Raw genomic sequence first — 14,385 nt, forward strand, 5'->3', positions numbered from 1 at the left:
CTTCAGTTTGCCTCATGAAAATTAAAAATATCTTGGTTGAAAAAAAAATCTGTACGTTATTATAGTTTAAGTATAGATGTTTTTGTTATGGTTTTAGTTCATTGTTTGCTATTTTTATTTCAAGTAATGAAGTTTTTATAGTTTCAGCTGACAGTAATACCACTGGCATGCATGTCTGCTAATGTTTGTATATATAAATACACCACAGAGCCTGTGTAGAAGAGGGTTTAACGACAGTGATTCCATTACTTATCTGCATTAACGCCTTAGCTTCAGCTCTAGTGACAATGACAGCTGTTTGTGCAAATGACACCCTGAGCACATTCACGTCTCTATCTCATCTTAAACCAGACTGCAGGACGATTCAGAGCTCAAGACCGATGGAATGAAACATTGAGAACCTAAATATGTTTCTCCTGAGACAGAATATCTCAAAGCAGCACACGAGTAACGACACTGCTCCGAGAAGCGCCGGACGCAAACCCAACTCCGATGACTCCAAGAGACAGATGCGACGAAAAGCCAGCTGTGTTGAGAATTTATCTTCGGTCGACCGAATCCGCAAACATGCAACCAAGCATCTGGGCTACAGCACACTCAGCCTGGCCATGCGAGGTCTGGAGGAGATGCCAGATGAACTGTGGGAGCTCCAGGAGCTCCAGAAGCTCAATCTGTCCTTGAACGCTCTTTCCGTTCTCCCATCCAGCTTGGGTTACCTAGCGAACCTGGTGATTCTCAACGTGTGGGGGAACGAGCTGCTCAGCCTCCCACCAGAGATCGGACAGCTCGGGAAGCTGCGAGTGCTCTTTGCTCATAGGAACCGGCTGAGTGACGTTCCCGAGGAACTGGGGCACTGCTCCAACCTGGAGGTCCTGAGTTTGGCCAACAACCAGATCGTCACGCTTCCCAACAGTCTGTCGGAGCTGCGGCGGCTCACCAAGCTCAACCTCAGCCACAATCGCATCCAACACATCCCAGCATGTGTCTATAGCATGAGGAGCCTGAACTTCCTGCATCTGGCTAACAACCACCTGGAGAACCTGGCTGATAAGATCCAGGAGCTGGTGAACTTGAAGATCCTGATTGTGGAGAAGAACTCTCTTCACGCTCTTCCCAGGACACTGTGCTGCCTGACGGGGCTGGAGCTGCTCAATGTGGACTTCAATGAGCTGCAGAGCATTCCCGATGAGATCTACAAGCTCCGCAGGCTGGAGAAGCTCGCCTGCCATCCGCTGGATAAAGGCCTGCATGTCGTCCACAACCCGCTGGTCAAACCCATTAAAGAGGTTCTGCAGGGAGGTCTGAATGCACTTTATAACTACCTCAAACCTGCTTTTTAACTACCTCAAACCTGTGACTTTTTGTGAGTCAAAGCAGTACAAAAATGACTTTCTCTGTATTTTTGTCTTGATTTTTAGCTTAAATATCTCATTCAAGCAAAAAAACTATTTAGTAATGTTTAATGTTTCCAGTTTAATTAAGTTTATGGTCCATTGGCAGATACATTTTTTAGTTTTATATTATAAATTTGCTAATTTTGACCAAATATTCTTTTTGAAAAAACGAGAGAGAGAGGGAAAATGCTGAGCAAGAAAATTGTTACCGTTGTGTGCAGAAAATATGTAAAAATTATTATTCATTTGTGCTTTTGACTAACATAGTAAAAAAATTGTACAATTTTATAATAGTTCAAATAAATATTACATTTTACTAGAAAATAATAACTGGGCTATAGGTTTTACAAGAAAATATAACATTTTGAAGTTGAAAGGCTAAAATATGTAATTCGACATGTTGCTTGCTTTTTTCTTTGTATTTGTGAAGTTCACTAGCAATGTCTAAACGAAAATTGTTCAATACATTTTGTTCCTAACAGGTGCAAGTGTAGGTGCAAGTTTAAAATTTTATTATTTTAAATGTCCACCTAAATTTCACTTTTAATTTTCTTTTTCTTTTTCAGGGTAGTTTGTATTAATTTGTATATTTTAAAATTATGTTTAGAAAAAATACTTCATCTCGTTCTCATTCTGAGAGGGTCTCAAACCCAGGTCTCCAGCATGGAAGGCAGACGCTCTAACAAGCCACAAGACAGGGATTGAGGTTTACCTGCACAGCACCCACTTGCTGGCCTCTATTACATGTAACGATAAAGGTCACAAGACCAAATCATTTGAAACTTGTATTGGTATAGTCTGCAGGATTTTCTTTTGTTTCTTAGTTTGACTTATTTCTGGTATTTTTTCCTACACACAGTACCCCGCAGGTGTGCAATGATAATTATAATTAATTGCAAAAACTTTAGTGGCGTATATAGAGTGTCAATATATAGTGCATTCTTAAATTTCAGACCTAACCGACACTTGTGCCACAGAAACTACAGCAAGTAAGACAAACCTATCCAATTAACTTTGCTAATCGCTATTTATGATCCGTGTCATCAATTTCATCTCACATGTCCAACAATAGAATCCCAATAGAAACCATCACAGATGGTTGGCATTTAACGTCCACAGTAGACACCTGTCACACTGTCACTTCCCACGCCTACCGATCCCGTCACCTGGACTCGTTCACAATCACCTAATTACTAATAGTACTAATCACCCGCACTTGCTGTCACTCACCAGCACTGGCATAAAGCAGACATTCACCATTCAGTCTATGGCTGATCTCAAGATTATACACTTGAGTTGCCGAATCCTGATTCGCCTGCCTGCCTGCCTCTCTCCGCTCCCCTGCCTGCCTGAGTTACTACTCATATTGGAATTACCAGTTAAGGAATTGACTTTTGTGTCTTAGTTTTGAACTTTGCTTCCCTAAGACTCTGTTACTTTTTTTTCCCCATGTTTGTTTATGGCGCGGAGTCGCCAGGGAATGTTAACCATTAAATTCTCTTCGTTTATTCCAACTATGTCTCTGTTTCATTGACCAAGATCGTGACAACACCATTATACTTTCCATTTAATACCAATTGAGTTCCCATTACATTTTCCATTGTGTTTTGGGCAGGGTTCTATTGGGGTTTTTTTTCAGCAGGGAGATTAGTTAAATCACCAAAAAATAAAGCGACATAAGGACCATTAATGATGGCTGTTTTGTTATTTACCATTTCAGACTAATATTTGCTCCCCGCGATAATAGCTCCTTTTTAATTTGAAACCCATACTCATTATGTTTTTGAATATGATGTAATAAACTGTCAAGAATATTTTCTAAACATTACAACTATATTTAATGACTTGAAATGCAATGAACTAATGACCTGATGTTTTGATGTTAGTTTGTGGTTGAAGAGTTTCACACAGAACCTCAGAGATGAGCTGATCTTCTCTGAAAAAGACCTTAGTGGAGTCAAATATGATGACATTGATGATTTCAATCTCCTGGAAAATATGATAAGACAAGAACTTCCAGATGTAATGTCTGAGGTCAGCATAAGATTCAACACAAAGATTTTTCCAGAAAATCTAGAACAGATGAACTTGTGCACATCATCAGTAGCAAGTGATAGATGTTTTTATCCCAATTACTCAGATGATAGAGTCCTGGAAACAATATATAAAGAGTAGGAGTAGTTTTTGCAGAGTGAAGTTTTGCAGACTTTTTCTGAACTGCTCTACTGGAAGTGGTTTGTGTGCAGATTCCAAAAGATCTGGAAAAATACTATAATAAAACATTTAAGGAGTGAAACAATACCAGAAGAATGGAAAAAAATATTGAGAGTTTGAAAAAAAAAAAATTTAGTAGAACATGTAAAGTAATAACATTAACATAATCCTATCATAACATATTACTCACCGCTTTAAATATGTGTTCTTCTGCTTATTGACTGTGCAATTATCTAAACTTAGACCGCATTAGAGAAAAGTTCAATGTTGAACTAATTTACTATTTTTTGTTACCTTGTCATTTTCCTTTGTTTAATGTGTCATCCATTGCAGGTTGCCTCTTACATCATACTCCCGTGTTTGTATGCATGGTCACTTTTCAAAAACTTGTAACTTGTAATTGGCTAACAATGCTTTTGGGAAATGGACCCTTGGCTGACACTTCTATGGCAAAACTTCTTTAGAGTTTAGTGCAAAGCTTATGTACACAGCATTCTTGCAAGAACTGACAACATTTTCTTTTGACATTTTCATAATTTTATTTTCCTAAATTTGTGCCTGCTCAAGTTAAAGACTAAAAAATACTATATAACATAATTTGATTTGACTGACTCAAGCATGCTTACCTGTGCAAGAACTTATGCGTTTTCACAATATACACACCTATACCCCAGGACAGCGTGCTAAAATATTCTTACTATTTGCTATCAGATTAGATGTAAGGGTGAACTTGTGATGATGTTATTATATATTGACAGTCCAAATAATTTAATAAATTGTTTTTGTCTGAAATGGGTTGTTGAAGTTTCAAGTCAAGTTATCTCAAGTGAGCTTTGTCATTTCAAACTAAATATAACTGCATAACCAATGCAAAAACTTACACAAAACTAACCAATATACTTTACATCTTGGTTGCCAAATCCTGTTTCTGGAGATCATCCTTCCTGCAGAGTTCACTCCCGTTTAAACTGAACCAACTAATTCTTGATAATTACAGACAGGTGTATTGGGTCAGGGATGGAGCTGAACTCTGTAGCTGGGTGATCTCCAACAGAATTATGTTGTCCAGTGCACATAAGAAATGAGAGTATAACAGTTGGCTTGTACAGGCCACTTAAGCACCTATGTTTAGACTATGTAATCTATACACTGAATCATTGCACTCAATCAAATCATTAATTAAATATTCACAAACGTCTTAAAAACGTACTTTTGCGAACCAGTCCTAGGTTTTTAGCTCAATCTTGTCCAGATCACAGCAGTAATAATATCTAGATCAATTATGTCCAGCACCTACTTATGCAAACTAGTCCTAGGTTTTTTGCCCGACCAGATCCAAATCTCAACAGAAATATTCTCTGGACAGTCAGTATCAGTAATTATATTCGAAAGAAATCAACCACTAGTTGGTGCTAACAACCTGTTTAGACTCTGTAATCACATGTTTCACAAATCCACTCAAACTTGCCTCAAGAACCATTGTTGTCAGTGAAATCATTCATTGTTATTCACAACCCAGCTAACACATGATGAAACAGTTACATAACTTAGTGTTTTTTGGTAATTCCATGACTTGCCAATAGGCAACGTAACCATGAGGTCTTATGCACATATTTTCATTACCATCCTATTACCTATTATTGTCACAACGTTGTCATATTCACACAAACACTAGAACTTCATATCATATGATATATCTCCTCATTCTGAACTACTTTTAGCTTCTGGGACTACAGCTGCCATCCAATCAACATTAAATATTCTCAATTATGTTAAAAACCTACTTTTGTAATTGTAATAATATGTTGCAGGGTCAAAAACATATTGACCTATGGACACATCAAAATGGGCAAAATCAGGATGTGCGGTACTTCACAGCATATGTCACCAGCCATTACATGAGCGCACAGAATTTAACAGAATTTAATTTGATTTCCGTAATGCCTATAATTTGATCCACATAAGAGAGGAAAACAACTGGAATAGTGCACCCAGGGGCATTTTTAATATCCTATCATGCCTTTTGGTTTGGCTAATCCCACAATATACGTCTACCTGCATGATGTATAGATTTTTTTATCTTCTTTCCAGGAACATGTTTAGCACGTCGGGTGAGTGCTCCAGAAGCTGCTCAAGAATGGGCTTTTTGTCAAGGTGGAGAAATGCACATTTCATGCACAGTCAGATCAGTTATTGGTATACATCATTTCAACCCGAGTGAACACTGACAAGATAAAGGCTGCGGTCGTTTGGCCAACCTCTGATTCCAGTGAGGCCCTAAAGAGGTTTCTGAGGTTCACCTGTTCTATCAGAGTTTTATTTGCCAAGATGCATCCTTGCACATTTCTTTCTCCTCAGTTTTTCTCTGCCAAACACAAATACCACACTGGTAACAGAGAGTCGCTGGCCATTGGGGGAGTGGCGTCACTCGTTTGAGGGTTCCGGAGTTCCTTTCATTGTCTTGACCAATCATAAGAACCTTGAGTATATTAGATCTTCTAAATGGCTCAACTACAGGCACACTCATTTTGAGTTTTTGATCATTCTGAATGCCTGTCCTTTCCCTAGTGCAGTGGTTCTCAAATGGGGGTACGCGTACCCCCAGGAGTACTTTGAGGTACTGCAGGGGGTACGTGAGAGAAACGTGAAATAAATAATGAAAATTAATAAAATCAACAGATAATGTTAATAGTATTTTTACATGAAATTAGGACTAAACAAGGATTTATTAAAAACAAATTCATAAATTTAAAATGCATTTCAATTTTTTGGACTTATTTGGGCGCGAAATAATGAACGTTCTGGAACGTTCAGAGATAGGAGAGGTTGCGATAAAATGGACAGGTGGCTTCTTAAAAGAGGACAAGCTCCTCCAACAGAAGAAGAAAATGCTAAAAAAAAAACAAAACAAACAAACCAGAGACTCAAAAATACCGGCAGTTTCATGATAAATACATAGGAATGGGATTTACATCTACATCACATAACCCTCCCTCAGCACTGTGCTTTTTATGTGGCGAGCTGTTAGCTAACAGTGCAATGAAGCCAGCTCATCTACAACAGCATCTCCGGACTAAACACCCAAATCAGGTCGGGAATTCACTGGACTTTTTCAAAAGAAAATTTCTTGAATTTACATCATGCCAAGAGAACATGAAAAAGCCACAAGTGCATCAGCAAAATCACACAAAGCATCGTATGCTGTCTCTTTACTTCTGGCGAAAAGCTAAAAAGCCATTTAGCCTGGCTGAGGAATTAATCATTCCTACAGCAGCTGTGCTCACTGAGACCATGCTGGATAAAACGGCAGCAGACAAAATAAAAACTGTTCCGCTATCAAATGACACTGTTTCGCGCAGAATTGACAAGATGGGGACTGATATTGTTGAACAACTGGTGGATAAACTCAGGGCTGGTGAATCATTTTCACTTCAATTGGATGAATCGGTTGACGTCAGTGGACAGGCGTAATTGGTTGCTTTTATGAGATACATGGATATTTGCGAACACATACTTTTTGCAAAACTCTAGAGGGGGAGAACAACAGGATATTTTCAACATTGTTGATTCATTTTTCTCAGAACGCGAGATCAGCTGGAAATCCTGTAGCAGTGTGTGCACCGACGAGGCAGCGTCAATGATAGGCCGTGTCAAAGGCCTCATTGTGCACAAATGCCAGAAGAATCCTGACATAATGTGGACACCTTGTGTAATTCACAGAGAAGCCCTGGCATCAAAGAAGATGAACCCAGAGCTTAATTCCGTGTTGAATGATGCCGTCAAGGCAATAAACTTTATGAAGTCGCGACCACTGAATGCACGTCTGTTCCGGAGATTATGTGATGACATGGGATCTGAGCACACCGAACTCCTTTTACACACCGAAGTCCGCTGGCTTTCGAGAGGCAAAGTGCTGAATAGGCTGTTCGAACTGCGAAATGAGGTTTGTAGCTTTTTGTCTGAGAATGAGTCCCCTCTAGCCACCTTGTTTAAGGACAACGAATGGATTGCCAAACTAGTGTATCTTGCTGATATTTTTACAAAACTGAATGAGTTGAATCTCAGTCTGCAAGGCAGGGACACTACGATTTTGAAACTTTATGACAGAGTTGGTGGTTTTCTCAAGAAAGCAGAGCTGTGGAAGAGACTGTGTGCAGAGGGTGATTTTAGCTGTTTTCCGCAGTTTGAATGCTTCATCGTAAATGAGAATGTGGAGAGAAAGACAGTCAAAACCTTTTTGGAATCAACTTTTTAAAAACTTTTTTAAATCATACTTCCCTGATGTAAGAGAAGTCTGAGCAACTGGATTGGGTTAGAAACCCATTTACACTTCCCCAAAGCAACCGTGTCACACTACCTGTTCACCTGAGGGAGGAGCTATTGATTTATCCACAGACCGTGGATTGCAGACTTCTTTGGAAACTTCTCCCATTGTATGTGTGACAGGGGATAGAACCACCCACAATTCACGGGTACAAATAGAGAGATTTCTCTACAACTACGGTCTCCTTCAGTCAAATGAAGGAATAAACAGAGAGTGTGCAATCAATTTATTTAAATGGACACTTTAAATATAAAGACAGGTAAAATCATACAAAACACATCACATCACCAATTTAATACAATTGTTTTCATAAAATAGTAATACAGTGACCACCAATCATATACAACATCGATATCTCTCGACGACCCAACAATCGGGAGGAAAAGCAAAACCCCAAAAAAACCAAAATTCAATATAAATGAACCCCACCCACAGTGAGAAAATAAAACTAAAAATATCCCCACTCCAAACAGATAACCAAACCCACACCGCAAACCAAAAACAAAAGCAAACCCTCCCCAGAGATGAGCGTCCTTGTTGTCTATAAGGAAATTGACAAGGTCAGATAACAATTATTACTCACAATTCTACCAACAAAATAAACAATACAAAAGAAAAAAACTAAAGAATACAATTTAATTAACCCAACAACAAGGGAAAAAAGAGAAAAGACTAAATCATCTTAACTCCACACTCTCGTAATCACATAAATAATTAGTCCTTGTGCAACACGCACTCCCACTCGCACGCACACTCAATCAAATATCTTCTAGAATGCGAACTATGTCGCGGTACAGCAGCGCGTCAGGCCACCTCACAGCAGCAAAACAGCAGCGAGCAACTTTCTATAAAATAATTATTCAATAGTTATTAAACACGCGCTAACGTATTAAAATGGCATCTTTAATTAACAACCAATTTAAAAGATATACAGACGTGGACAAAATTGTTGGTACCCTTTGGTCAATGAAAGAAAAAGTCACAATGGTCACAGAAATAACTGTTATCTGACAAAAGTAATAATAAATAAAAATTCTATAAATGTTAACCAATGAAAGTCAGACATTGTTTTTCAACCATGCTTCAACAGAATTATTAAAAAAAAATAAACTCACGAAACAGGCATGGACAAAAATGATGGTACCCCTAGAAAACACTGAAAATAATGTGACCAAAGGGACATGTTAATTCAAGGTGTGTCCACTAATTAGCATCACAGGTGTCTACAACCCTTGTAATCAGCCATTGGGCCTATATATATGGCTCCAGGTAATCACTGTGTTGTTTGGTGATATGGTGTGTACCACACTCGACATGGACCAGAGGAAGCAAAGGAAAGAGTTGTCTCAAGAGATCAGAAAGAAAATTATAGACAAGCATGTTAAAAAGGTAAAGGCTATAAGACCATCTCCAAGCAACTAGATGTTCCTGTGACTACAGTTGCACATATTATTCAGAAGTTTAAGATCCATGGGACTGTAGCCAACCTCCCTGGACGTGGCCGCAGGAGGAAAATTGATGACAAATCTAAGAGACGGATAATCCGAATGGTAACAAAAGAGCCTAGAAAGACTTCTAAAGAGATTCAAGGTGAACTTCATGCTCAAGGAACATCAGTGTCAGATCGCACCATCCGTCGTTGTTTGAGCCAAAGTGGACTACATGGGAGACGACCAAGGAGGACACCATTGTTGAAAACGAATCATAAAAAAGCAAGACTGGAATATGCCAAACTACATGTTGACAAGCGAACAAAGCTTCTGGGAGAATGTCCTGTGGACAGATGAGACAAAAATCGAAGTTTTTGCCAAGGCACATCAGCTGTATGTTCACAGACGAAAAATGAAGCATATCAAGAAAAGAACACTGTCCCTACTGTGAAACATGGAGGAGGCTCTGTTATGTTCTGGGGCTGCTTTGCTGCGTCTGGCACAGGGTGTCTTGAATCTGTGCAGGTACAATGAAATCTCAAGACTATCAAAGAATTCTAGAGAGAAATGTACTAGCCAGTGTCAGAAAGCTTGGTCTCAGTCGCAGGTCATGGGTCTTGCAACAGGACAATGACCCAAAACACACCGCTAAAAACACCCAAGAATGGCTAAGAGGAAAAAATTGGACTATTGTAAAGTGGCCTTCTATGAGCCCTGACCTCAATCCTATTGAGCATCTTTGGAAGGAGCTGAAACATGCAGTCTGGAAAAGGCACCCTTCAAACCGGACACAACTGGAGCAGTTTGCTCATGAGGAGTGGGCCAAAATACCTGCTGAGAGGTGCAGAAGTCTCATTGACAGTTACAGGAAGCGTTTGATTGCAGTGATTGCCTCAAAGGTTGCGCAACAAAATATTAAGTTAGGGTACCATCATTTTTGTCCAGGTCTGTTTCATGAGTTTATTTTTTTAAATAATTCTGTTGAAGCATGGTTGAAAAACAATGTCTGACTTTCATTGGTTAACATTTATAGAATTTTATTTATTATTACTTTTGTCAGATTAAAGTTATTTCTGTGACCATTGTGAGTTTTTCTTTCATTGACCAAAGGGTACCAACAATTTTGTCCACGTCTGTAAGCACTTACCGGCAGCACAGCTAACGGACTCGCAATACGGATAGTGAATAATCCACCACTCCTACCCAGCTTGAACTAAAAGAAGCGGCACTATTAGTAATTGCCCTCACTTGAAACAATGCGACGTTATAGGTCAATACGCTTAACGCACCCAAAACTGCGTTGATGCGATCGCACATCCCCAGGCCCACGCTCAGAAATAGTTACTGCGTTTGCTACGGCTCATAGACTCAATGCTTAACGCACATAAGGTTTTTTCTTTTTACCATGCACTCACACACGGCCCATATCCCATGCCAGAGGAAAACGGAAGTAAAGGGGAATCTTCACGCTTCTTAAAGGGCCATGAACATCACTTCCGCCAAACAACACCCCCCCATGAAGCGAAAAACTCCTTCAAAACGACTACCCGTTACATATGGCTCGCAATGCCTGGGATTTTGGCCTGTTCAGTCTGCATACAGGGTAAAAAGCGTCCAGTCGTCCTCCAGAATGGTTACTCCAATTGCTGTCTGTCCTTTCAGACCCTGGGCACACATCGCACTCAATTTTGTCAATGCCCTCCGACCCTCACTGGGTAATATGGTTATTTTGATCGTAGTGGACTGGTTCTTTAAGGTGGCTCATATCATCTCCTTGCACAAATACCCTCTGCCAAGGAAACAGTGGTTACTATTGCTGATCACATCTTTCATATTTGTGGCCTCCAAGTAGATGTGGTTTCCGACAGAGAACCCTAGTTTGTATCCAAATTTTGTCAGGTACTGGGGCTAATCTGTATTCTGGGCTTCACCTCAGGCCAACAGGCTAGCATGAGTGGGCCATCCAGGAGAGGCTGTTGAGATGTTTGGTCTCACAGATTCCCACTTCCTAAAGCCAGCAACTCTCACGGGTTGAGAATGTACATAACTCGTTACCAGTGTCAGCTACAAGCCTCTTGCCTTTCAAATGTAGTTTAGATTACCAGCCACCTATCTGTTCCAAGTCTGAAGTTGCGATCCTCTCTGCTCACCGCAATCGTCAAAAGGTGCCACTACACACCTGGAGAAGAGCCTGAGAGAACAAGGCTCAAGCCAATTGCCAGCTGTATCAGAAAATACAGATGTTAAATGTTAAATTGCAAGTGTGTTATATGAAAAAAGTGTAACAATAACAAAAAAGTTTCTTTCGGCATTAGTGTAGTGACAAATCTGACAGTCCTAATCAAATGTAAAATTTAATTTAATAATAACCCATATTCTAACAAATGTACATTTATTTAAACAGTGGCACAGTTGTGTAATGCCTAGTCAGCAGAGGGAGTCCTCACCTGACTACTAGCTGTGCTCAGCCCCTCTGATTCCACATCCATTTACTGTTTAGGGCCTTATAATTCAAGGCTCTCCACAAACTCATTGCAAAGTATTGCCAGTTCTACTGCCTTACCAAGCATTCTCTCATCCCTTATTACCTGCCACGTTTATGATCTCTGCCTGTTTTCCCGTTGACCGATTCAAGGACTTACCCTTCTGTTCTTTTTGCCTGATTGGATTAATGACCCATTGCCTGTTTTATGACCAAAGGCTTTTGGATTTCCCCTGAACTTGTTGATATCTCTGACTGCCTTTGTGTTACTGACTCCCTGCCTACCTTAACGTTTGTATTTGTTGCCCTTTTTTATTTGAATCCAACCGCACATGGATTCTACTCTGGCCTCTGCCTCCTCATTACAAGTTGTAGTGAGTATTCAAAAGACACATACATTTCTGGTTTCTGTTTACTGTACAAAACCAACAGATGTCTCCATTGTTCCAGGATAATATTAGGCTTCCTTTTTTACCAGTGTATCTGTTAAAAATAATGCATTTTAGTTCATTCGATTTTTTTAACCAGGTTAAATATACTATTGTGATACTCCCTCTAAGGGTCTTCGAAGTAATTTCTATGCAATCTGGCAAACTTTTTTGGCATTTGTTGAAAAATACAAGTAGGAAATACATTCCCAAAATATGCATAATTGTTGATGTTTTCCTGCCTTCTTTTTACAATGCAATTAATACTTAACCTTTTGAGCAGTATGGTTTCACATATGGGATTTAGAATGCTAAATAACTGCTACATTCAAACTGCGTTTTTGAGCATTTGAGGTCACTGAGCCAGAGAGAGACCTGCACTGGTTTTGCAAGTTTGTGAATATTTTACATAAAAAAGGAAAATAAAAGCCTGTCATGCTGTGTTATTGTGGCCGTGGTGTGTCAAGTGAGAAGCATGACGTGTCCTCAAGAAAACAATAATGGGAACATTCTAAAAAATGGGAACATTCTTGATAAAATAAATCAATATGTAATATTAAAATAGAACACTGAGCAAATGCAATAAAGTGAATGACAAATATCAATATGAACGAGTGTTAAATCAAAACAGATTTGCAGTTTCAGTCATGTGATCACAAGTAGGAGGTAACCAGAGTGCTGAGAGTCACTGTGAGAAAGAGAAAGAAAGAACACTATAATTAGGGAGCAGATCCTAGAGCTGACTATACAAGGTTTTGTGTAGAAATGTCTACTATTACAGGTCAGTTCAATTTAATCATGATGGATTTTTTGAATGGGAAGATACTGCACCGCTATTATATATATATATTCCTTTATTTCTTGGGTGTTCATTATCTCTTCCTATTTTATATTTTAACCTACTTAAATACACAAAAACAAATATAATGGCTAGATTTACACTTATTATGACACTTTGCTATATGTAATAGTGTAGGAAGCAGAAATACATTTATTCAAGATATATGTAACCTTAAGCAATATGTTGAATCAAAATAATTATTGTAAAAATAAACAATAAAAAATAACCAAATACATAATGTAGGACAAGAACAACAATAATAATAATTTTACTGTAACAAATGGGTTTAGCTGGTTGTTAGCTTTGGTGGTTTCTTTAAATGTGGACATTTGTGATTGGCTAATGAATCCTAACATTTGTTACTTGGAACTATCACAGTCAGTTGTTGGAGTGGCCAGTTTAGCCTGTTTTGACCTACGTAGATTGTTTCTTTGGAGTCAGCAAATGAATCTTTTTAAGTTGGAAGCCGTGACAGGAACATTTTAAATGTACTATTTAAAACAAGTTTCTCTCTTACTTTAGGAAATCTGAGGATTGTGCTGCTGGGCAAAACTGGATCAGGAAAGAGTGCTACAGGAAACACAATTCTGGGCAGAAATGCGTTTTTGAAGACCTCAATCCAGAATCAGTTACTCAGGATTGTGAGATGAGAAACTCAAAAATAGGTTCAAGGAATGTCGCCATAATTGACACTCCAGGACTGTTTGACACATGGATGGGTGAAAAGAAGGATGTGAAATCTGAAATGATGACTGAAGACAAACTGAAGGCTAAAATAGCGGAGTGCATGGCGTTGTCTGCTCCTGGTCCTCACGTGTTCCTGCTGGTCATCAGACTGGATCAGAGGTACACAGATGAAGAGAAGAACGCAGTAAAATGGGTTCAGAAGAACTTTGGAGAAGAAGCATCACGCTACGTCTTCACTCTCTTCACTCATGCCAAATATCTGAAGAATAAAACACTGAAGGATCATGTAGAAGAGAATGAAGATCTGCGAAACTTTGTTATTAGCTGCGCGGCAAATATCATTCATTAGAAAATGACCACAGAGCAAATCGGTCTCAGGTCAAAGAACTACTGGAAAAGATGGATAAAATGGTGGAGAGGAACGCAGGAAAGTACTACACTGCGTTCTGTGTATACACATGTCCAGAGAAAAATTAATCTTTGAAAAAGTAACCAGTGGCTTGTACAGTAATGTTGAAAAAAGATTATCATTCATAGTGGCAGTAGTAGCTGTAGTAGTAGCTATTGGCATCTTTATGCATGTTA

The 14,385-nt window shown here is 39.1% G+C and overlaps 1 protein-coding gene and 1 pseudogene across 1 annotated transcript; both read left to right on the top strand.

Annotated features, from left to right (window-relative positions):
• Nucleotides 1-272: 272 nt before the first annotated feature.
• Nucleotides 273-1,648, top strand: LOC122331495 (leucine-rich repeat-containing protein 30-like). Its single transcript, XM_043228932.1, has one exon. It carries the CDS (start codon nt 408-410, stop codon nt 1,338-1,340), a length of 933 nt encoding a protein of 310 aa, XP_043084867.1. The 5' UTR covers nt 273-407; the 3' UTR covers nt 1,341-1,648.
• An 11,301-nt stretch (nt 1,649-12,949) lies between these two features.
• On the top strand, nt 12,950-14,277 carry LOC122331453 (annotated as a pseudogene).
• The last annotated feature ends 108 nt before the right edge of the window (nt 14,278-14,385 follow it).

This window comes from Puntigrus tetrazona, unplaced genomic scaffold (genome assembly GCF_018831695.1).
Source record: "Puntigrus tetrazona isolate hp1 unplaced genomic scaffold, ASM1883169v1 S000000001, whole genome shotgun sequence".
In the NCBI taxonomy this organism is placed as follows: domain Eukaryota; kingdom Metazoa; phylum Chordata; class Actinopteri; order Cypriniformes; family Cyprinidae; genus Puntigrus; species Puntigrus tetrazona.

Coding starts and splice junctions, on each gene's coding strand:
- LOC122331495 (XM_043228932.1), top strand. CDS start 408: ATGTTTCTCCTGAGACAGAATATCTCAAAGCAGCACACGAGTAACGAC.